Raw genomic sequence first — 24,251 nt, 5'->3', positions numbered from 1 at the left:
AACTAGAAAGGCAGGGCAGGGGAGAAAAAACCCCCGGAACTTTAAATGGCCTCTCCGGGCTTCCCCGCTGCGGGTCCGGGCTGGGAGTCGCCCCAAGGGCGGGGGTGTGCGGGGGCCCTTCCCCAGCAGCTGCCGCCTCGTTCGCCAGCTTTTCCTTTGGCGTTCTATTTAAAAAGGCGGCCTGGAGAACATGATTTATTCCCGTAAAAGAACCCCCCAAACAAACTCTGGCTCTCGCCTTGAACTTCTCTTGACTGCAGAAGGCCTTTCTCTCCTCGAAACACATATCTTGCGCGTTGCATGGTTTGTATCACAACTCTGATTGTTTCATTTATTATTTTTGTTGCCTGTAAATTCAGGTCACTTACGTTTTCAGATGTAGCCTCCCTCAGGCCGACGTGGGTTTTTTTTTGTTTTTTTTTTGTGTGTGTTTTAACTAAAGAGGAAGAGGCATTTATTTGCTTTTAAGTGAGTTGGACTCTTACTGCCTTTTGGGGGGCCTGTTTTCCGGCTGACCGTCTTTTGATTCTTAGCAAATAGTTTAATATTTTCCATACGATAAACAGCCCTACTCGCTTGTTTTACTTAAAAATCCTCTTGTTTTCCAATGTTGGTATCCCAATGTGGATTTGAAGAGAAACATGTTACTTAACTATTGCTTATTGATTGCCTTAGGGGAGAAGGGGTGACATGATGGCGCCACTTTAAATTGCTCTCTTTCCTCTTCCTCGATCCCCCCCCCCTTTATCCTGGAGGTCACTGGAGCATTTTTGGTGACCTATTAATAAAACTGTACTTGAGGGTGTTAGCACAACTCGTAGGGGCTGGAGTTTAGTGCCTCTAGGGTCGAGAGACAGACTCCCGCGGTCCCCAAAGTTCCGAGAAATCTCTCTAGTCCTCCAGCCTCGCCTCCCTCCCCTCCATTCACAATCCTGGTGTTGCCATCTCCTTTGTCACGTGGTTAGCAATCATTGTGTTTTTTTGTTTGTTTTGGGGTGTGTGTTTATATTTTAAATTGCAGCCCAGAGGAACCTTTCCTCTCCCCTTTGGAGAGATCAAAATGTTTTAGTGTTTTAGTTTTAGAGTCGGAGAACGTTTTAAAATAAACGATAAAATTACATAATCTTTGCCTTGCATAATCATGATATAGTTACAGATTGCTACTGAACTTCGTCTTCAAAGTCCTTTCAAGTATGGAAACTAGTACGTTAGAATATGTTTTCCATTTGTCAGGATGGTCTGTAATTTCTATTTTCTCTGTTTTTTGGGTCATTTAAAGGACCATTATTTACAAAGGCTCAAGTGGGTGTGTTTTCCCTTCCCCCTTTTCTATAGGCTGTACTTGGTTCCTTTTCTAGCATACTGTCTGACCAATTTAGAAAATTTCAATTGTCTACAGGCGTTGTCAGTTAAAACTGTTTTTTTTTTTTAACCTTCTATCAACAGTGAATACTTTTGAGTAGTAATTGTTTTCTGCCTAATGCTAAGTGTGTTTCGTTAGCATTTCGGTTTTTTTAGACATTTTTACTTTCCTGTAGTTTTAGAAGTATGTTATTTTTCTGTTTCTTCATATCAGTTTTCCGCATATTTGAGCAAATTCCTATTTTATAAAATACAGAGTACATTTCTGATTTTTCTACATAGTTTACTAGACGTTTTTCCAATTTTAAAAAATCTGTTGTGAATTAAACGTATTTTTTTAAAAGTAAATATGGAATGTTATTCTTGAGTATGCATTGATCCTCTTACCATGCACATTGTCAATGGTTTGGACCATTTTCTTTGCTAACAGTTACATCATGTCATGTGATACGTGCAGTGTGATGTGTAGTTCTAAAAATAAGGCAAGGTAAAAATTCTCATCCCTTGGGAATTTAAAAAATGTATTATAAATGTGGAATAACTACCCTCAGTCATGAAATTCTGAATTGGATTTCCACTAGGTTTATGCAACTAAGTGTGCGGTTCCTTTGATCTTTAGCATATTTGGTGTATTTGTTAGTACCTCATAATTTGAGGTGGTTGACTTTTTGTTTCTTGAACAACTTGGAGGGAAACATTAAAGGTTACAAAGGTTCTTAATGTCTTTATTATGGTGAAGATGGCTGTCACTGATGACCACCTCATTTGAGCATATGGAAGTGTCTGTGATAGTGAACAGTTAAAAGAATGATCTGTTAAGAATTATTAGAGCCTTTGCGATAGGGTGGAATTTTCGATCTTTCCATCTCTATGAATCTACTGAAGTGAAGTATTCTAGAAGTTTCCTTGCATTGTTTTTGAAAGCCATATTCAGAACATTCGTATTTGACTTTGGTGCTTTACCAACGTGAGATGTTAAGTTTTTGTCTGATTTTCTTTCTTCCTGCCTACACACGTTATTTCTCTGGTTAAACCTGCAGAGCACTCTTTGTTAGGTGAGTGTTTCCTGTTGAGGAAAATTCTGAAAGTTAGAAAATGAGACCTTAGTTCACTTGTCAACTTACATCAAGGTGAGAAGAAAGTGAAGTAACTGTACTAAACTTTTATCTTCACTGTCACTAAGGCTACTCTTCCATCTCTAATAATGCTACATTGTAATCAGCCTCTCTGCATCTTCTAAAGAGTTGGGTTGACCACAGATTTTAATTGTATTTTAAAGTGAATAACAAGTTTTAGGTTTGTTCTGTTTATTATGACCTGATTCATGTAATCTGTAACCATAGGGTGATTGTGGTTGTTTGAGAAGGTATTTTAGTGTTGAGTGGTTCTAATTTGACCCCTTTGTGAATAGAGCTTAGTTACCTTGTTATATCAGACCTGCAATTTTTTTTTTCATAGGGTCTCGCTTTGTTTCCCAGACTGGAGTGCAGTGATGCCATTTTCGCTCATTGCAGCCTCTACCTCCCAGGTTCAAGCAATTCTCATGCCTCAGCCCCTGCAGTGTGTGGGGCTACAAGCATGTGCCACTACACCCAGCTAAGTTTTGTGTTTTTAGTGGAGATGGGGGTTTCACCATGTTGGCCAGGCCGGTCTGAAACTCCTGACCTCAAGTGATCCACCTACCTCGGCCTCCTAAAGTGCTGGGATTACAGGCATGAGCCACCATGCCTGGCCTAGACAAGCAATTTTTAAAATGTTCTAAAAAAAAGAATCAAACTAATCCATATTGGATTTTCTAAATGGTAGCCATAGCAAATGCTGTGTTTAAAGAATAATGCTTATTCCTTAAACATTTTTTTTCTTGGTGTCCATTAAGACACAGAAGTAAGCAACTTCCTTTCTAGATAGATGTCTGTATTTTTAAGTTTATTGCCCCTTTCCACCTCCTACGAAGGAGATCTCCATTCCACCCCGTGAGTTTAAAGGGGAGGGACTCTGCTAAACTGAATATGTGGTTGTCTGTTGATTGCCCCAGAGTAAATCTCATTGAGTGGTTTAGCGATTTTGTTTCTTTTTCATTTTAGAGATGGGGTCTCAGGGTCTTGCTGTGATTCTCAGGCTGGAGTGCATAGATATAATCATTGTGCAGTATAGTTTAGAGTGCCTGAACTCCAAGGCTCAAGTGATCTTCCTGCCTTAGTCTCCTGAGTGGCTGAGCTATGTGAGCATATAACCTTGCTTTTTTTCCACCCTCTACTCTGTTGCCTAGGCTGGAGTGCAGTGGGTGATCTTGGCTCACTGCAACCTCTGTCCCCAGGGTTCTAGTGATTCTCCTACCTCAGCCTCCCAAGTGGCTGGGATTACAGTTGCCCGCCACCATGCCTGGCTAATTTTTTTGTATTTTTAGTCGAGACAGTGTTTCACCTTGTTGGCCAGGCTGGTCTTTCCTGACCTCAGGTGATCCAACGACCCAGAGTGCTAGGATTCGATGTGAGCCACTATGCCCAGCCCCTTGCTTGTCTTATTTAGAGTTTTAAAGCGGCTTTTCATTGTACTCTTTCTTCATTTTAAATACCTCAATTGATTTGATTATTCTACATCTTGGGAAGCGTATTTTGCCTTAGTGCCCCTTTAGTTGCTTACCTTAAGAAAGGAGTACAGGGCAGGTTCTTAAGTAAAATGGCCCCAAACACCTGGCTTGCCTACTGTGTCAGTGCAAAGAATACTTTGACCATGTCTTTTTCCTAAAATTGGACTTTATAACTGTTTTTTGGAAGTCCATATTAAGACCTTTTTTTAGTTCTTATGTTGCTTCTGAAGACGTATGTTTAAATTATAGTTTCTATGCCGATAAATTGCATATAAGTCTATGGGCATACTAACAGTTGTGCAGAATAATAGTTCATAACACAAGATAAGATTCCCCCATCAGTACTTCCCATTCTCTGAAATGTGAGCTTAAAACTCAGGTGAAGCACACTACGGCTGTAAAAGACAGTATGAATTAGAAAAGACAAATATCCACTGTACTAGAGTTCAACATTTGAAGGCTATCAGATGATGTGGAGGTAAGCGTTATCATTGGGTGTCACTTGCAGATTGAGGGGAGAATTGTGGGTCATAGGAGATGACTAGTATGGTGGGAGGGGGTAACTATTATTATTTCTTTGTTAAGCCATACGCCTTTTAGGATTAAGAGCAAAATATATAGGAGCAGATAAGCCAAAAGGTGTTATTTACCAAAATTCTTGGACTCCAAAAAGAGCTGCAGTATATATTTTTCTTTATGCGTTAAGCATTTTCTTGTCTTAAGGTAGATTAAAGGTTTTTTTGTTGTTGTTTTTTTGCTCAGTATCACAGAAGGTAGAATCAAGTTAAAGCTAAAATAGCGTTTGTAGAAACTGACTTCACAAAAGTAGAAAACGCAGCTCATATTTATGAATGAAAAACAAATGAGTTTGGGCAGTCTGAAAGAAAAATTTAAACATTTTATATGAAGATTTTAAACCTTTATGCCAAGAGTCCCTTTAAGGTGGAGTAAACCTTTTAAATATTTGTTTCCCCATTTAATAGCACAATGTGGCAAAATAGTTCAATAAGTGTTTTCTGCAAGCCTTGCTTTTCCAAGATTTTAGGCTATTTCCATAGAGTGTTAACATTTGAAAGCTCTCTACCAGGAAATCATTTAGCTATGTATTTTATTGTTGTTGACTGTGAACTTGCCCTTTTTTTTTTCCTGGTTGTAATTTTTTTTACAATTGAAGTTTCTTTCTAAGATTTTGAGAGTCAGGAGATGTAAAGTGGAGGTAGATTGAGTGCAGTTTTATCTAAATGTTATTTAAAAACTCTGGTTCTTGTAACTTGAATCAGGAATCCAAAATGAGATCTCACTCTGAATTTTAATTACAACAGATTCTGCTCTTAGTTGGAAAAACTTGCTCGAGTGACATCAAACTTAATGGATTCCCTCACCTTTTAATTCCTTTTTTTTTTTTTTTTGAGACAGAGTCTCACTGTCGCCCAGGCTGGAGTGCGATGGTGAGATCTCAGCTCACTGCAACTTCTACCTCCTGGGTTCAAGCGTTTCTCCTGCCTCAGCCTCCGGAGTAGGTGGGATTCCAGGGGCCTGCCACCACACCTGGCTAATTTTGTATGTTTGGTAGAGATGGGGTTTCACCATGCTGGTCAGGCTGGTCTTGAACTCCCCACCTCAGGTGATCTGCCTGACTTGGCCTCCCAAAGGGCTGAGATAAAGGCGTGAGCCACCACACCTGGCCTAATTTCTTTTAAAAAACGGAGCAGTTGGAGGTTAGACTTGGTTAAAATCAGTTGGAGTGTAAGTATTAGGAAATAAAAAAGATGAATAACAGTTTTGTTGTTAGGATATTAAACCAAAAATTGCTAAGTACTTATATCCAGACTTTCCTCTTGCTCCTTGCTATTTGGTCTTTGACTATTTGTTAGCACCTCCACCAGAGGGTGTGAAGGGAACAGGCAGAAAGCTAAGTACTGTAGTTATTTTCTGGTTTGCTACTATAGTAGACACACTTCATGGAAATACTAGCGTGGGCCGGTCGTGGTGGCTTACACTTGTAATCCCAGCACTTTGGGAGGCCAAGGCAGGCAGATCATCTGAGGTCAGGAGTTCCAGACCAGCCTGGCTAACATGGTAAAACCCTGTCTCTACTGAAATAAATAAAAACAGAAAAAATTAGCTGGGTATGGTAGCACATACCTGTAATTCCAGCGACTCAGGAGGCTGAGGCAGGAGAATCACTTGAACCTGGGAGGCAGACGTTGGTAGTGAGCCAAGATTGTGCCACTACAGTCCAACTTGGGTGACAGAGCAAGATTCCATCTCAGAAAAATAATGAAATACTAGTCTGATAAATCCAACTGACAGGAAAGTTTCATTAAACTCTCCATATGATACCATGGGGAACTGAAGATGTTTGAAGACCTTAAGCATGTATCCAGAAAATTGGACCGCACTTTTTTGCACTTAGTGATTTACCCCTTACCTGTTGCCTCCCAAGAGAATGAAAAATGGATGTTAGTGTTGATTTAACATTTTACTGGCATTGTAAAAATGTACATTTATCTATCTATCTATCTATCTATCTATCTATCTATCTATCTATATCTATTTATTTTGAGACGGAGTTCCGCTCTTGTTACCCAGGCTGGAGTGCAATGGCGCGATCTCGGCTCACCACAACCTCCGCCTCCTGGGTTCAGGCAATTCTCCTGCCTCAGCCTCCTGAGTAGCTGGGATTACAGGCACGCGCCACCATGCCCAGCTAATTTTTTGTATTTTTAGTAGAGATGGGGTTTCACCATGTTGACCAGGATGGTCTTGATCTCTTGACCTCGTGATCCACCCGCCTCGGCCTCCCAAAGTGCTGGGATTACAGGCTTGAGCCACCACGCCCAGCCCTTCTTAGTGAAATCTTATACTTGAGGGCAACTCTCACGAGGCCTTTTTGACTTCTCTAGTCCAGTCATTCAGTGCTTAACAATGCTTACTGTGTATGAAGCTCTGGATAAAGTTAGTGAGCATGCTAAAGAAGGGTGCTGTTAAGGAAATTTGGTTGTCTCAGAAATAGTTTACAATTAGGGAAAATTCAGATAATTTGAATTGAATGACATGATTTTAAGTGCATTATACAATTCAAGCAGGAAGAAAGTGACATGAATTGGAAGAGTGTAAGAAGTTTTTGTGGAGATGCTGCGTATTGAAAAATTAGTACGTTTTGGGACAAAAAAAAAATACAAGGACCTTCCAGGTCGGGGTAGCAACATAGACAAAGATATGGAGTTGGGAATCTGGGGAGTTCTGGGTCCATATCAACTCATGTACTTGCTCTGATGTTATTTTAAGTTTCATCTTCAAGAATTTGAACTCATTAAAAAGTTGTGAGGAACTCGTTCACAGTAGGAAAGTGAGATGATAAAAAATGTAAAGGATAGTTTGGGGTACTGAGGCACTAGTCAGGAAGCTGTTGTAATAATCTAGACAGCAGCTGATTAAGATGTAGGTTGGACTGAGTGGGTTAGGAATATAGAGAGGATATACCAAACTTGAAAAGCTGTTTGAGAAATGAAGGATGTCATCACGAAGGAGATTAAATTATGAGGGAAAAGAGAGCTAGCTTGCTTTCTGCTCCTTACAAGCCATCACATTTTTGTTTATATAATGTATTTGGGCTTTTTGTTAGATTTTACCCCCTTCACATTTCTGGATTTTTTTGGTGGAGACTTTGACCATTATGTTCTGGTTGAAGTTCTCATTTCATCCTATCTGGATTATTGTAGTGTCTTCATTGGTCTTCGCCCTCTGTAGATGCCTTTTTACTTTATTTTAATCCGTCTTACCCAACTAGTCCCTCTAAAGCACAGTCTGATGTGTCGCTCCCATTTAAAAAATGTTTAATGATATTCTGCTGTCATTATTATATATATAGATGTATAATTTTTATTTTTTAGAGGAGACTTAATCTTGCTGTGTTGACCAGGCTGACCTCAAACTCCTGGCCTCAAGCAGTCCTCTTGCCTTGGCCTCCCAAAGTGCTGGGGTTACATGTGTGAGCCACTGCGCCTGACCTCTCCTGTCTTTTTGAGACACAGCCTCTGTCACCCAGGCTGGAGTATGTGGTGTGATCTCAGCTCATTGCAGCCTCTCACTTCTGGGTTCAAGTGATTCTTGTGCGTCAGCGTCCAGAGTAGCTGGGACTACAGGCGCTTGCCACCATGCTGGCTAAGTTTTAAATCTTTATTATTTATTTATTTACTTATTTATTTTTTTGAGATGGAGTCTTGCTTTTTTCTCCTAGGCTGGATTGCAGTGGTGTGATCTTGGCTCACTGCAGCCACCACCTCTCAGGTTCAAGCAATTCTCCTACCATAGCCTCCTGAGTAGCTGGGATTACAGGTGCCTGCCACCATGCCCAGCTAATTTTTTTTGTATTTTTAGTAGAGACAGGGTTTCACCACATTGACCAGGTTGGTCTTGAACTCCTGACCTCAGGTGATCCACCTGCCTCAACCTCCCCAAGTGCTGGGATTACAGGTGTGAGCCATTGTATCCAGCTGTTCCCTCTGCTATCCTTAAGTTTGAATGAAGGCTGTTTAACTGCCCATTAAGGATTTGACTTCAAACTGCCTTTCCACCTTTTTACTATTTTCTCTATTAAAATATGCTTTATATTATACTAATATGCAAACTGTTCATCTTTCTTTCTTTCTTTCTTTCTTTCTTTCTTTCTTTCTTTCTTTCCTTCCTTCCTTCCTCCCCTCCCCTCCCCTCCCCTCCCCTCCCCTCCCCTCCCCTCCCCCTTTCCTTTCCTTTTCTTTCCTTTCCTTTCCTTTCCTTTCCTTTCCTTTCCTTTCCTTTCCTTCCCTTTCCCTTTCCCTTTCCCTTTCCCTTTCCCTTTCCCTTTCCCTTTCCCTTTCCCTTTCCCTTCCCTTTCCCTTCCCTTTCCCTTCCCTTTCCCTTCCCTTTCCCTTCCCTTTCCCTTCCCTTTCCCTTCCCTTTCCCTTCCCTTTCCCTTCCCTTTCCCTTCCCTTTCCCTTCCCTTTCCCTTCCCTTTCCCTTCCCTTTCCCTTCCCTTTCCCTTCCCTTTCCCTTCCCTTTCCCTTCCCTTTCCCTTCCCTTTCCCTTCCCTTTCCCTTCCCTTTCCCTTCCCTTTCCCTTCCCTTTCCCTTCCCTTTCCCTTCCCTTTCCCTTCCCTTTCCCTTCCCTTTCCCTTTCCTTTCCCTTCCCTTTCCTTTCCTTTCCTTTCCTTTCCTTTCCTTTCCTTTCCTTTCCTTTCCTTTCCTTTCCTTTCCTTTCCTTTCTTCTTTCCTTTCCTTTCTTCTTTCCTTTCTTCTTTCCTTTCCTTAGATGGAGTCTTGCTCTTGTCACCCAGGCTGGAGTGCGGTGGCGTGATCTCAGCTCACTGCAACCTGTGCCTCCCAGGTTCAAGTGATTCTCCTGCCTCAGCCTCCCAAGTAGCTTAGATTACAGGCCCCTACCACCATGTCCTGCTAATTTTCTTGTGTGTTTTTAGTAGAGATGGGGTTTCACTATGTTGGCCAGGCTAGTCTCAAACTCCAGACTTCAAGTGATCTGACTGCTTGGGTCTCCCAAAGTGCTGGGATTACAGGTGTGAGCCACCGAGCCGGGCCCAAATTGTTCATTCCTTCTAACCTTCAGAATATCCTGTTTTCCCACACAGCTTTGCCTTTTCTCATGCCATTTCCTCTCAATAGAAGACCACATTACCACTCTCTTGTCCTAGCCTTTTACATAATGACATTTTAGCTAATTTTCCTTTCTCAGCTAAAATTGTGACAACTTCATGGACACTTCCCTAATCATCTTTCCTCCTGTTTCTTTCTTTTGTGTAGAGTAATGAGGTGATGGTGAAGGAAGAGGTTAGTAGAAGCCACATTATGGGCAAACTTTTCTTCCCCATCTGATTTTTGCTTCTGTTTTCAATGCAAGTGCAGTTGTGATACTTGGCTTGTCGGCCACCTAGATGACCTATCCCTTCCCCTTGGTTCTCTGCAGCTTAACATTTTTACAAGGTGGATGCTTCCAGGTTATTCTTGCATATCCGTAGTCTTGTCTTGGGAATTTACCAGGAACAAATGAGGTTTTCATTTGTGGGTGTGGAGTTCTGACTTGCAGTATTTGAAGCAGCTGGATATATGTGTATATAATTTTTCTCTCTAGAATATGGTTCTCTACTGGGAGGTGTGATGTTGACCCCCCGTCCCATATTTGACATGTCTAGAGACATTTTTGTTTGTCATAGTTTTCACAAGGGTACTACTAGCATCTAGTGAGTGGAAACCAGAGATGTTGCTAAACATGCTACTGCCATGCCCCCCCCCCCGTTCCCCGTTCCCCGTTCACCGTTCACCATCCACCGTCCACCGTGACAGATCACTCATTGTGAGATGTCAGTAGGGCTGAGGTTGAGAAACTATCCTAGAAGTATATTTGTGTTTCCCAAGTGCCACTTGTGTTAGGTAGAAGTTTGTCCTTGGACCGATAGTGCAATTTAGAATAATAGAATTAGTATAGGAAGTATAGTATAGTATATATAATATAATAATAGAATTAGTATAGGAAGTATAGTATAGTATATATAGTATAATAATAGAATTAGTATAGGAAGTATAGTATAGTATATAGGAAGTATAGTATATGACCCTAGAGGTCACATATTTGAACTTAATTAGTAGATGTAATGGGAAAAGGTGCTTCTTAAATAAGTTTGGTAAAGGTAGACATTTGTGTATTCAATATGATGCAGTACATTGTGAATCTCCATGCGGGAAGTTTTTCCCAAATGTGTTTGCTTGCTGAGTGCATTTAACATCTTCTAGTCCCTAAAATACTTCCTTGAAACTGAGAGAGAAACTACTAATTATCTAGCCCAACCTTTTATAGCTAAATGATCTTGAATAGGTAGCCTTTTCTTTTAGCTGTTCAAGCTTATTGCAGAATCTTAATTTATTTGAGTGACAGCAGTTGTAGCAGCTCCATTTGTATTTATTTGTCAAATAATAAGTTTACTAACTGGATGAACTAAAAATTGGGATATTTGGGGCTTGAATTTTTATTTTGAATGTACAGTCTGACTTTATCCCCACCAGTAAATTAGAAATTATAATCCTAGCCCTAATTCTACCCAGGTTGTTACAAGGATTAATCAGTTAATTATAGCTTTTAATGCTTTGTATTCTTTGAGGAAAGGTGATTTATTAAATAAGCTGTTGTGCTGTTCTTGTAGAACTGCTTACTTTTTTTTTTCTTTAGCTCTGAGCTTGCTTCTCTAAGAACTGCTTAAATTTGACACTCTTTACCTGCTTTACATTGTCGAAGATTGAAGATTTTGGGATTTCGTAGGGGTCAAGTGGTATAGGAATCATTGTTTTGCTCTGTATATTAAATTTAAGAATGTTACTATGATTTTGTTTTACTTGGACTTTTTGGCTCTTTAAGAATTTCCGTTATTATTATTATTTTTTGCTTCTCTCCCTTTCATTGTACAAGCAATACATGTTTGTGGTGGAGACTTTACATAAGCCAAGAAACAGACGAAAGAATGTTACCAAGTACTTTTTAAAGCAAAAATGAGATGATACTGTGTTTTGTTTTGTAACTTTTTTCATTTAATAATGAAGCAGGCACTTTGCCATGTTAGTAAATATAGCTTTGCTACACTTATGGTTGCACAGTATTCCATTATATGGATATTTCATAATTTAAGTTTTGGGTTTGGCATTTAGTTTTCTTTTTGTTTTAAACATCATGAAATCTTAAAAGTAAGTCTAGACATAGAGGGAAAAGATTTTAAAAAGTACTAAACTTAGATGGTGGTTTATAAATGCAATTGTAGCTAATCACAAACTAGGATGCGAAATTGGTTGCAGTTGGTATATGCTTTCTGTGTTTTATGTGCATGAGTCCTCAGGTCCAGTGACATTTTAGAGAATCATTTGCTGTATCATTTTTCCTGTACATTAAAAAGCCATGGAAGTTTATTCCTTCTGTGTTAGCTTTTTGTCTCCAGTGTAATAGTGCAAATAATAATGGGTGGTTTGTGCCAGGTACATGGCCAAGAAACTGGAAGTATTTTTTTTTATCATTATAGCATCCTTGTGGGGAAGGCTCTATTGTTTGTAGATGAGGAGACTTAAGGAACAGAATAGTTAAGTAACTTACAGGAGGTGGAGCCGGGATGGGAACTGAGATTTGTTCACTTGAGCCAGTGCTTCTCTTACTTAGAAATACCTTTGTGGGTGATGTTGAATCTCAGCATAGTATTTCAAATCAGTAAGGGGAGAGTATTGAGTTAAGTCTTATTTTTTTTTCACAATGGTATTTTTTAGGTATAGGAACCTAAAGATTTAGGAGTTAGGAATGGAAATTTGTTCTGAAAAAATGGTCACTTTTTCCTCTTCTCTCTTCTGCAGTCTCCCCTACCCCCTTACTTGGATCATGGTTTTAGTAACTACACTGTGCTGTGTGTCCTATGGGGAGAGTGAGACCAAGGAGAGAGTGCAAATCAAATAAACTACTGCCTTTGAAATGTATATGTTAATGTCAAGTTCTTAGACATTATTTCAGAGAAGTCTTGGAGTAGATGGTGTTTTTTTTTTTTTTTTTTTAAACAGTCTCCCTCTAGCACAATCTTGGCTCGCCACAACCTTTGTCATCTGGGTTTAACCAATTTTGGTGACTCAGCCTGAGTAGCTGGGATTACAGGTGCTTGCCACCATGCCCAGCTAATTTTTGTATTTTTAGTAGAGACAGGGTTTCACCATGTTCTCAAACTCCTCAACTCAGGTGATCTGCCTGCCTTGGCCTCCCAGTGTGCTAGGATTACAGGTATGAGCCACCCTGCCCAGCCAGAATAGATGGGATTTAAGCTAACATTTTTCTTAAAGTTGTAAGCTTTAAAGAATTGAATAATGCCAAAATAACTTCAGGAATTTTACTACTTAAGCACCTTCTGGTGTGATGTTAATTATGACCTTTTTTATGTGTGCTGGAGTGAGCCTGGGTTTTCCTAAGTTTTATGTAAGTTGTATAACATCTGTGCCCTTGTCTGGGTCCTCAGAGGGAAGCTGTTTCCTGCCATTGCTAAGTCTTACTGTAGTGGTGCAAGGCAGTAGTATACAACTATATTCACATGTTGTGTTAATCATCTAGCACTGATAATATTCCTCCTTGCATTGCTCGTAATAGCTACATATTGACATTCAAAAGAGGAGGAGATTGAATTGATGGAAAATATCTGGTAGTGATTTTTGTTTGTCCATGGGAAAAACCCTTTGCATATTATAAAACTGACTGAAAATATTTTGAACAAATGACATATTGGCCTAGCTGTCAACTGATCTATAACATAATGTATTAGGATTTAGTATTATATTTAAAATTGGAAATGGGAAAAGACAGCATAGAATAATTTGTGCCACACAAAATACCATATGCCAGAAAGTACACAGGATAAAATTCTATAAGCCCTGAAAATCTACTTCTTTTATAAAATGTTAGTTAAAATACAACCCTGGCCCAAGAAACCTTTGGTATTAATAATTATATGGGGCCAGGAATGGTGGTTCATGCCTGTTATCCTAGCACTTTGGGAGGCTGAAGTGGGTGGATTACCTGAGATCAGGAGTTTGAGACCTGGCCAACATGGTGAAACTCCATCTTCAGTAAAAATAAAAAAATACTTGTGCATGGTGGCAAATGCCTGAAGCCCCAGCTATTTGGGAGGCTGAAGCAGAAGAATTGCTTGAACCTGTGTGGTAGAGGAGGCTGAGATCACACCACTGCACTCCAGCCTGGGCGACAGAGTGAGACTCGGTCTCAAAAAAACAAAACACACAAACACCCCAACACACACACACACACACACACACACACACACACACACAGCAATAGATAGATTCGACCTATATGTGTATTGGTGCTTTTACAACAATGTTTTCTCAGTCATTTATTTTAGTATTTTTATGTTAATGATCTGAATTGTCATGAAGATGCTTACTACCATTGTATGTTGGTATTGCTCCAAAGTTAAAAATTTTGGGGCTGGGCACGGTAGCTCACGACTGTGATCCCAGCACTTGGAGAGGCTGAGGTGGGTGGATCACCTAAGGTCAGGAGTTTGAGACCAGTCTAGCAAATATGGTGAAACCCTGTCTCTACTGAAAAAAAAAATTAGCCAGGCTTGGTGGCGTACACCTGTATTCCCAGCTACTAGGGAGGCTAGGGCAGGAGAATTGCTTGAACCCGGGATTTGGAGGTTGCAGTGAGCCAAGATCAAACTATTGCACTCCAGCCTGGGCAAAGAAAAAAATTTTTTTTTTTTTTTTTTTAGCTGAATAGGAGATTACCCTCTTTGGGGGCAAAGAGGGGCTGCTTAGTCCAGTGATTTCACAAACATTTTGATCTCAGAACCCTTTTTTCCCTATTAAAATTTGTTGAGAACCACAAAGAACTTGTTTTTCTTAGAAACTTTGAGAAATTTAAAAAATATTTAATAATCAATTCAGACTGGGCATGGTGGCTCACACCTATAATCCCAGGACTTTGGGAGGCTGAAGCCAGGAGTTTGATACCAGCCTGGGCAATGAAATGATATACCATCTCTACAAAAATTAAAAAAATTAGCTGGGCATGATGGCATGCACCTATAATCTCTTCAGCTACTGGGAGGCTAAAGCGGGAGGATCACTTGAGCCCAGGAGGTTGAGGCTTCGGTGAGTCATGATTGCACCACTGCACTCTAGCCTGGGAGACAGAGCTAGACCCTGTTTCAAAATAACAAAAAATGGTCTGTCTTGCACTTTCTTTTACCCATGCATGGTTTCCTAACATTCATTGGACACTTGTTTGTTCACTGAGTTATGCAGATCTTTCAAATGTTGACACATTACATACATTATATGGAATCAAAAATTCACAATATCACAAGTGTGTTAAATCAGAAATGGTTTTATAAATATTAGGAAGATGTTTAAGTTCATTATTGTTGATATAAGTTTTCAAAAACTAATTTTTATTTGAAAATTCAAATTTTATTATTGGCAAGAAATATCATCAGTGGTTTTCCTTAAAGTGACAGTGCCTGCTAGTGAAGCAGGTTTCACGTAATCGTAGTTTGTCAGTCGTTCTGCCAAGTAAAAATAGAGTTCCATGAACAAAGCTCTAGTTCATTTTGCAACTCAGTTGTACTTTGTTTTTTTCTGAGAATTCATAAAGCAGCAGAGTGCTTTATGCATACTTTCCCTTTCATCATAAAGAATACTTTTTAAGGCCGGACGCTGTGGCTCATGCCTGTAATCCTAGCACTTTGGGAGGCTGAGTTGGGTGGATCACCTGAGGTCAGGAGTTAAAAGACCAGCCTGGCCATCATGGTGAAACTCCATTGTAAAAAAAAAAAAAATTTTTTTAAATGCACTAAAGGGTCAAGATAATTCATAATTTTTGCTGCTTCATTATGGACATCTTAAGTGGAATGCCCCCCCCCCCCCACAAAAAACAAAACAAAACAAAACTGAGTGGAGAATATAATGACTATTAATATAGTTTGGTGCTTCTGCCTTGATTCTGCTAATAATGTACTGGCAGGTTTGTTTACCTTTGTTTTTGTACTTTCATTACAAATGTCAACACAGTGAAAAAGGCAAATAATATTCTTGTATTGCTATGAAAATACCTTTGATTTCATGAACCTCCAGAATAGTCTGTGAGATCTCCAGAAGTCCAGAGACCACATTTTTTTTTTTTTGAGATGGAGTTTCGCTCTTGTTACCCAGGCTGGAGTGCAATGGCGCGATCTCGGCTCACCGCAACCTCCGCCTCCTGGGTTCAGGCAATTCTCCTGCCTCAGCCTCCCGAGTAGCTGGGATTACAGGCACGCGCCACCATGCCCAGCTAATTTTTTGTAATTTTTAGTAGAGATGGGGTTTCACCATGTTGACCAGGATGGTCTTGATCTCTTGACCTCGTGATCCACCCGCCTCGGCCTCCCAAAGTGCTGGGATTACAGGCTTGAGCCACCGCGCCCGGCCTATCAGAGACCACATTTTAAATAACAACTGGCTTAGCTCTTTATGTACATTTCCCTTGGCTCCCAGACCACATAGATCAAGGAGATCAAACAGAGGCAAATGACTGAGGTTTTTAGCTTGGTTACTAAATAAAAGCAGTGCCATTACCTAAGATAATTAAACAAGTTGTGGAGTAGTGTGCTGGAAGGAAGTGAATTCTGAGTTTCAGGGGGCTTGAGGAACATAGATATGGGAATCTTGATTATCGCAGCACAGTAGTTTTTCTTAGGGTTAGAAAACCTCATCATACGGTTGTTGAGAGAGAAGAGGGCAGAAGGGACTTTGTGCAGCACCACTTAAGGGTCCTGGAGGAAGAGAAGAGGATGGTAGTACAAGGACATCAGGAAAAAAGTAGAAGGTGGTTGGTATTGTCCAGTGCTTCAGAGAAGTCAGATAGAATGGAGACTGGTACTTGACCATTGGATTTGATAGAAAGATTACTGGTAGCCTTTGTCAGAGCAGTAGGGGATGAAATCCAGATTATGGAAGAGTGAAGAGTGAAGAGACAGTTATTTCTTAGAGAAGTTTGGGGTAAAGGGAAAGAGATGTTGGGCAATTAATATGAGAAAGGAGCTGTACTGAGGACAGAAGATACTTGAGTCAATTCTTAGACTGAGAGGAAAGAGCCAGTAGAGAAGATATTGACGAGCACTTTGATCTGAAAGAAAACTGATGAAACAAGTTTTGGTATTATAGATGTGGTACAGTTAGCTTTGTAGTATCATCTGTACTTCTAGAGAAGTGAGAAGCTGATGAAAACTGGATTCCCTGGCCAGAAAAATGCACTGACCTGTGATATTTGGCATCCTTTTTTTTTTTTTTTCAGTGAACATGAGAGTTCCTTACTGTTTTTTTTTCTGTGTAATTATTGTTTAGTTTTATATGTCTTGCTTTAAATCCATTTATTTCAAGAAGTTTAAAGAGGTATTTTTTTTAAATATAGATGATTTAATTTTAACAATCCGCGATTCTGAGTGGAACTTGTATTTTGGCAACTTTCAATCTATGGTAACAAATGACAGAAGAAGGGTGCAATTCTTCTTTCTCTTCTGCAGGGATTTTCCCTCCCCCCTTTCTCCCATTGAACGGTACTTGGGTCTTGAGAATAACTGTGGTACGGTTAGCTCCAGAAGCTCTGGAGTGTTTTCTTTCTGGAGGCAGAATTTAGACAACAGCCTCAAGTAGTGCTTGTGTTAAAAAAAAATGTGTGTTTTTAAATGTGCTTGTATTTCTGACTTCCTTTTCTCCTTTCTCTTCTAGTCTGTTCTCTGGGGAGGCAGTAAAGGGCCGTGGAGCTGGCCTCGGCCTCGGTATCGAGAGAGGCTGGACTTCCTGTCTCTCTGTGCTGAATGGCTGCGATGGCGCCCGCTCTCACTGACGCAGCAGCTGAAGCACACCACATCCGGTTCAAACTGGCTCCCCCATCCTCTACCTTGTCCCCTGGCAGTGCCGAAAATAACGGCAACGCCAGCATCCTTATTGCTGCCAACGGAACCAAAAGAAAAGCCATTGCTGCGGAGGATCCCAGCCTAGATTTCCGAAATAATCCTACCAAGGAAGACTTGGGAAAGCTGCAACCACTGGTGGCATCTTATCTCTGCTCTGATGTGACATCTGTTCCCTCAAAGGAGTCTTTGAAGTTGCAAGGGGTCTTCAGCAAGCAGACAGTCCTTAAATCTCATCCTCTCTTATCTCAGTCCTATGAACTCCGAGCTGAGCTGTTGGGGAGACAGCCAGTTTTGGAGTTTTCCTTAGAAAATCTTAGAACCATGAATACAAGTGGTCAGACAGCTGTGCCACAAGCACCTGTAAACGGATTGGCTAAGAAATTGACTAAAAGTTCAACACATTCTGATCATGACAATTCCACTTCCCTTAATGGGGGAAAACGGGCTCTCACCTCATCTGCTCTTCACGGGGGTGAAGTGGGAGGATCTGAATCTGGGGACTTGAAGGGGGGTATGACCAATTGCACTCTTCCACATAGAAGCCTTGATGTAGAACACACAACTTTATATAGCAATAATAGCACTGCAAACAAATCTTCTGTCAATTCCATGGAACAGCCAGCACTTCAAGGAAGCAGTAGGTTATCACCTGGTATAGACTCCAGCTCTAACTTGGGGGGTGTCAAATTGGAGGGTAAAAAGTCTCCCCTGTCTTCCATTCTTTTCAGTGCTTTAGATTCTGACACAAGGATAACAGCTTTACTGCGGCGACAGGCTGACATCGAGAGCCGTGCCCGCAGATTACAAAAGCGCTTACAGGTTGTGCAAGCCAAGCAGGTTGAAAGGCATATACAGCATCAGCTGGGTGGATTTTTGGAGAAGACTTTGAGCAAACTGCCAAACTTGGAATCCTTGAGACCACGGAGTCAGTTGATGCTAACTCGAAAGGCTGAAGCTGCCTTGAAAAAAGCTGCCAGTGAGACTACCACTTCAGAGGGACTTAGCAACTTCCTGAAAAGCGATTCAATTTCAGAAGAATTGGAGCGATTTACAGCTAGTGGCATAGCCAACTTGAGGTGCAGTGAACAAGCATTTGATTCCGATGTCACTGACAGTAGTTCAGGAGGGGAATCTGATATTGAAGAGGAAGAACTGACCAGAGCTGATCTCGAGCAGCGCCATGTACCCCTGTGAGTAGACCTCATGCATGATGGCATTCTTGAGAAATGTTGGCACAAGGAAGAATGAATGAATCCTTATTATGGAGAGAATGTGATTCTTTTTACATAGGTGTCTAGGTCCCATTTGTTTTTCTCCTAATTTTAGGTAGGTGAGTGCATATACATGCTGGTGTGAAGAAATGGAAGTTTTTTTGTTGTAGCATTGTGTTGTTGTAGGCTAAATGGTGGTAATTTCCTTTTAAAGTATTACTAAGGAAAAAACTAAGAGACATCCTATTTGTAAAATTGTGCTAATACTACTTTAAGAGTGAATGATTAAAACTCCTTTGAAACTATATATAGGACATGGTAACTTAATGGTCTGTTTGTTCAGATCTTGTTGTTTCCAGTAAGTGGGGGCAGATGTTTAGTTGACCTAGTTACCTTTGTAGGAAATTACAGTTGCTTTTGATTGAACTTTCAGCAGAGGGCATACCCAGTTTTCAATTTTAACACTTGAGATTTTCTTACATTTTATGGACTATTAGAAAATGCTTCAGGGCCAGACACAGTGACTGACTTTGGGAGGCCCAGGCGGGTGGATCTCGAAGTCAGGAGATGGAGACCATCTTGGCTAACATGGTAAAACCCTGTCTCTACTAAAAATACAAAAAAAACCAGCCAGGTTGGGTGGCCTGTGCCTATAAACATCTGTAATCTTAGCTACTCGGGAGGCTGAGGCAGGAAAATCTCATGAACCTGGGAGGCGGAGGTTGTAGTGAGCCCAGATCGCGCCACTGCACTCCAGCCTGGGCAACAGAGACTGTTTCCAAAAAAAAAAAAAAAGAAAAAAAAAGAAATGCTTCAGAATATTTAATACATTTGCCTCTAAGCACAATCCACTTTCATAACCTCTCGTCATATAAAAGCCCATTTTAATAAAATTGGTCAGCTGAGTGAAGTATTGACGTATTTGGAATAAATTCTTACTGGGTTTTTTTTGTTGTTTTTGAGACAGTCTGGACCTGTCGCCCAGGCTGGCGTGATTTCGGTTCAGTGAAGCCTCTGCCTCCTGGGTTCAAGTGATTCTTATGCCTCAGCCTCCCAAGTAGCTGGGATTACAGTCTCTTGCCACCATACCAGGCTAATTTTTTTTTTTAGTAAGAGACAGGGTTGCTTTCACCAGGCTGGTTTTGAACTCCTGACCTCGTGATCCGCCCACCTCATCTTACTGGTTTTTCTAAATCTGTTGGTTTGAGAAAATTTTATGTAAGCTTTTTATGGGTAGCAATCCAAATTGGTATGGTGGCGACAGAGGTGTTTGACTATTGTCACTTCCAGTTGAGCATCTATGTACTTAAATAAAGAAGTACTATATTATAACGTACTTAAACACAAATCTTAAATAAGTGCATTTATCTATTTAGGAATATCGGACTTGAGAGAGATAGCATGAGGAGTTGGAAAAGAGGGGCAGGAAAGTTGACTAGTAGATCCTCTTTCATTTCCTCTTTGTTGGAGGCTGGCTTACTAGAGAAGGGTGAAAAGGATGGGTATGTCGGAAGAATTGGTGTTTCCTTGACTGGATTAAAAGGTGACTAGGATTTTCACTGGAGTGTTTGTTGTTGAGACAGCGATGATTGTAAACTGTAAATTTCCTGGTTTCTCAATTTTGTTTATGTTATCCGAATGGACAACATTGCGTATCTGAAATGAAACTTAGTTTTTTTGTTTATTTTGAGGGAAGAAGTGGATAGTTTTTGCTGAATTTCTTCCTTGTAGACCTAGTTCCATTATCACTTCTTAGTTCACTGGGCTCAAGTCCACTTCTGTATTTAGATTTAAAGCAAATATGTTTCAGAGGCTTCTTCTGTAACCCATCTTTCTTTAAATGGATTAGTAGCTTAATTCAGCTTGCTAATATTCATGGCATTATGCCCACTAACTTGCTGTTTAAATCACTGCTTTAAAAGTATCTTGGTTAATGTTAAATATTTTGTGCCTAAAGGTATAATAAACATTGTAGTTAAAGCATTTTAAATTGCATGAACTTATGTTGTGTATTTAACAGAAAAGTACCTGGACTCTATAAGCTTACTGTTTTCAGGATACATTGCATTGGAAACATTTCTGAGTTTTGCTAATGTTTTGAATAAGTATTCCAATCCAGTGAAGTAAAAATACCTGAGATAATTTTTCTTATTTTATAGGATAATCTAGTGACTTGAAGAAACCTTAGTCTGTTCATTCATTACTTAGTTCTGAGCATTCTTCTCACATAATGGTGTGTGGTTTGGAAGGGTGTGAAGTGTATGAGAATAGCCAAAGGATGGCTTTTAGGAAACATTTTGGGATCAGTTGAATCCTCTTGCAATTAAATTAACTGAATGATACTTTAAAAGGTTGAATTCTCATGTGTTAGATCATATTAAAGAAAATTTGGGGCCGGGCGCGGTTGCTCACGCCTGTAATCCCAGCATTTGGGGAGGCCGAGGTGGGTGGATCACAAGGTCAAAAGATCGAGACCATCCTGATCAACATGGTGGAACCCCACTACTAAAAATACAAAAAATTAGCTGGGTGTGGTGGCACACGCCTGTAGTCCCAGCTACTCAGGAGGCTGAGGCAGGAGAATTGCTTGAACCGGGAAGGCACAGGTTGCAGTGAGCCGAGATTGCGCCACTGCACTCCAGCCTGGCCCCTCGTGACAAAACAAGACTGTCTCCAAAAAAAAAGAAAAAGAAAAAGAAAAAGAAAATTTGGATACTGAAAGTACTCTGAAGTAAATACTCTTATTACACATTATAATTGTATTTAAAACCACCAATAAAGCATAAATAAAGTTCTTGTTGAGCAAGATCACTGGGTTGACTTTTAAGGCTGGTATTTATTTAGCCAAAGAGTTGTTGAACTTCTGAGTATTTCAGAGGTTTTCAGCAGTTGGCCAGACAGTGAGAATGGAGGCATCGCTTTAATTTGAAAAGAAGAAAAAGTTGTTCTTTGATGCTGAGAAAATGAGTCCTAGAATGAGTAGTTAGTTAATTGTTCAGGAACTTGACCCAGTTGATGAAGTTTGGCTTCCCCGCAACCCCCTTCTAGTAGCTGGTCTGTATTTTACTCTTTTGCCCAAGATACAGTGGTGGGCTAGGTTTCATCTAGGCAGTCCTGATGAAAATATTTAGTAGAGGGGACTGTTGGAATGAACTGTTTTTAAATGATGTTGCTTAAATTACAAGTGGATAGTTCTGTGGAAATTACAGTCTCTCTCTTTATTAATAATTCAGTTGTTTTTTCTTTCCCACTTCACAGAGGAGAAACAGTGATCTATGTTGTTGGCACATGCTAGCTATAGAATGATTAATTATTGTAAGTTGTTGAATGTTTAGCAAATTGTGTGTTTATCATTGTATTATACTTGACAGTAAATTATGTTGCTAAATAAGACTTTAGAGAGGGATTTTTTTGGGTTAATTTTTATGGTTGACTGATTTTATGTCTGGTTTAAAACTTACCCTTTTTGTATTAAACTCTTTGGAAAATCTTCATGAAATATTTCACATATCTTCCTTCGTTGGTACAGTGGACATGTAACTGCTGCTTTGAAAATTCTGCAGTACCTTGAGTTTGATAAGATGTCACTAAACAATGATGTAAGTCATCACTGTGGAAGGTACAGGAATTTAAACTTTATCTCTTTGGTTATGGGATTAAGAAGGAAGCTACCTGCTTCCATAAATACCTTAATGTTTTATACTTAATTGTAGATATAGAAATAAAAGCATTTAATTATCATATGTATGTAATATACTTGCTGAGTTGTGCTTGCTCTTTTGTTCTTTTTTATATTCTCTGTTTTTCCCTCTGAGATTTTTTTTTTTCCTCTCCCCTCTGCAATTTTGTTTAATTTCTGGACCCATTCCACATTTTGCTAAATTTGGTTTTCATTTTCTGGGCCCTGTGCTTATAAACTTCTATATAGTAAGTACTTGTTAAAATAATATTTTTTTTTTTCAGAAATTCTCTTCTATCAGCAGTGTTCTGGGTACCTGGACCACATTATATAGGTATCTCTCTCCTAAGTGTTTTTTTTCTTTTTCTTCTCTCCCCGAAGTTTCTTTTTTCCCCTCCTGTCCCAACTGTTACTCTAGGCTTATCTTGAGGTTCAGTATAAAAATAATTTTGTAAAACATTTCATTGTGATTACTGAAATATTGATGAGGATATTCTTTGTATTCTGCAGTGCCTTCTTTATAAGGACCTCAGGGAGAAAGATGTGCAGCCAAGAATAATTGTATGTTTATCTAAGCTTTTAGTCGGTTCTCATTACCTGGGTGCTGTAATTGTTCACTAGATTTCTGTTTTCCTATTGACATCTGAAAGTTTTTGTTTCTCTGTTTTCATGTTTTTATTGCTGGTTGAATTTATGCTAACCTGTGTTTTGTCTAACATAACAGCCTCCTGAAGTCTGTTTCAGATCAGGGTTGGGTAAAAATAAACTATAGATGCTCAGTTTGGTGACACTAAAGCACTTATTCGAATTTTGGATGGTCTTAATTGTGGTGAGTTTTCTCCCTCTGGGGAATTTTGTTTTTTGTTTTTTGAAACAATCTTACTCCATTGCCCAGGCTAGAGTGCAGTGATGTGCTCTTGACTCACTGCAACCTTTGCCTCCGCGGATCAAGCAATTCTTCTGCCTCAGCCTCTCGAATAAGCTGGGATTACAGGCGCCCACCACCACACCTGGCTAATTTTTGTATTTTTAGTAGAGACGGGGTTTCACCACGTTGACCACGCTGGTCTCGAATTCCTGACCTCAGGTGATCCACCTGCCTCAGCCTCCCAAAGTGCTGGGATTACAAGCGTGAGCCACCGTGCCCGGCATTTCCTGAGGAATTTTATCGTTTTGGCGTTTATGAAGACCTCATCGTAAAATGAATCACTAGTGTGCTTAATAGGTTTTCCTTTTTAGCTACTCTGGAATGTTCTATAATGTAGCTCTGGGCTCGGCACAAGTCAGGCATGGTGGCGCACTCAGCTACTCAGGAGGTTGAGGCAAGAAAATTACTAAAACCCAGGAGGCAGAAGTTGCACTGAGCTGAGATTGAAGCACTGCACTCCATCGCAGGTGGCAGAGTGAAACTGTGTATCAAAAGATAAAAAATAAAATCATGTAACTCTTGAATTTATTAATTTATTAAGAATACACAGATGATGTTGCCAAAGTGGCAGTCAAATTGGTTTGTCATTTTTCTACTTTTTATTTTTATGTATGTATGTATTTGAGACAGTCTCGTTCTGTCACTCAGGCTAGAGGCAGTGTTGTGAGGGCTCACTGTGGTCTCTGCTTCCCAGGTCCAAGTGATCTTCCTGCCTCAGCCTCCCGAGTAGCTGGTACTACAGGTGCTCACCACACACTTGGCTATCATATTTGTACTCTTTCTTTTCAGAGACTGATGGGTTGGGAGGAATATCAGCCAGGATACCTAAGTCTTCTCTCAGCCAACCGCCTTCTCTGCTAAAAACTAGCTATAGGAATAATCATGTAATTATTTTTCTAATTTAAGTGAGGGAGCTGACCCTAGATGACCTTTACGTCTCAAACTACTTTGAAATGTGACTGTTTATCTTTAACATGAATGGAACTATTCTCATCACCATT

General features: G+C 40.0%; 1 protein-coding gene across 11 annotated transcripts in view; it reads left to right on the top strand.

Moving 5' to 3' along the window:
- Positions 1-24,251, top strand: part of KANSL1 (KAT8 regulatory NSL complex subunit 1) — a 207,458-nt gene that overhangs the window by 34,013 nt on the left and 149,194 nt on the right. For all 11 annotated transcript variants that reach the window (XM_054255966.2, XM_035300252.3, XM_002748107.7 and 8 more), the window contains one exon: positions 17,245-18,622. In XM_054255966.2, the coding sequence (XP_054111941.1) occupies positions 17,334-18,622 (1,289 nt within the window). In that variant the 5' untranslated portion in view covers positions 17,245-17,333. The remainder of the gene's footprint in view (positions 1-17,244; positions 18,623-24,251) is intronic.

Source organism: Callithrix jacchus, chromosome 5, assembly GCF_049354715.1.
Source record: "Callithrix jacchus isolate 240 chromosome 5, calJac240_pri, whole genome shotgun sequence".
NCBI lineage: Eukaryota > Metazoa > Chordata > Mammalia > Primates > Cebidae > Callithrix > Callithrix jacchus.
Note: the sequence above shows the minus strand (reverse complement) of the source record. Positions and strands in the feature narration are given on the sequence as shown.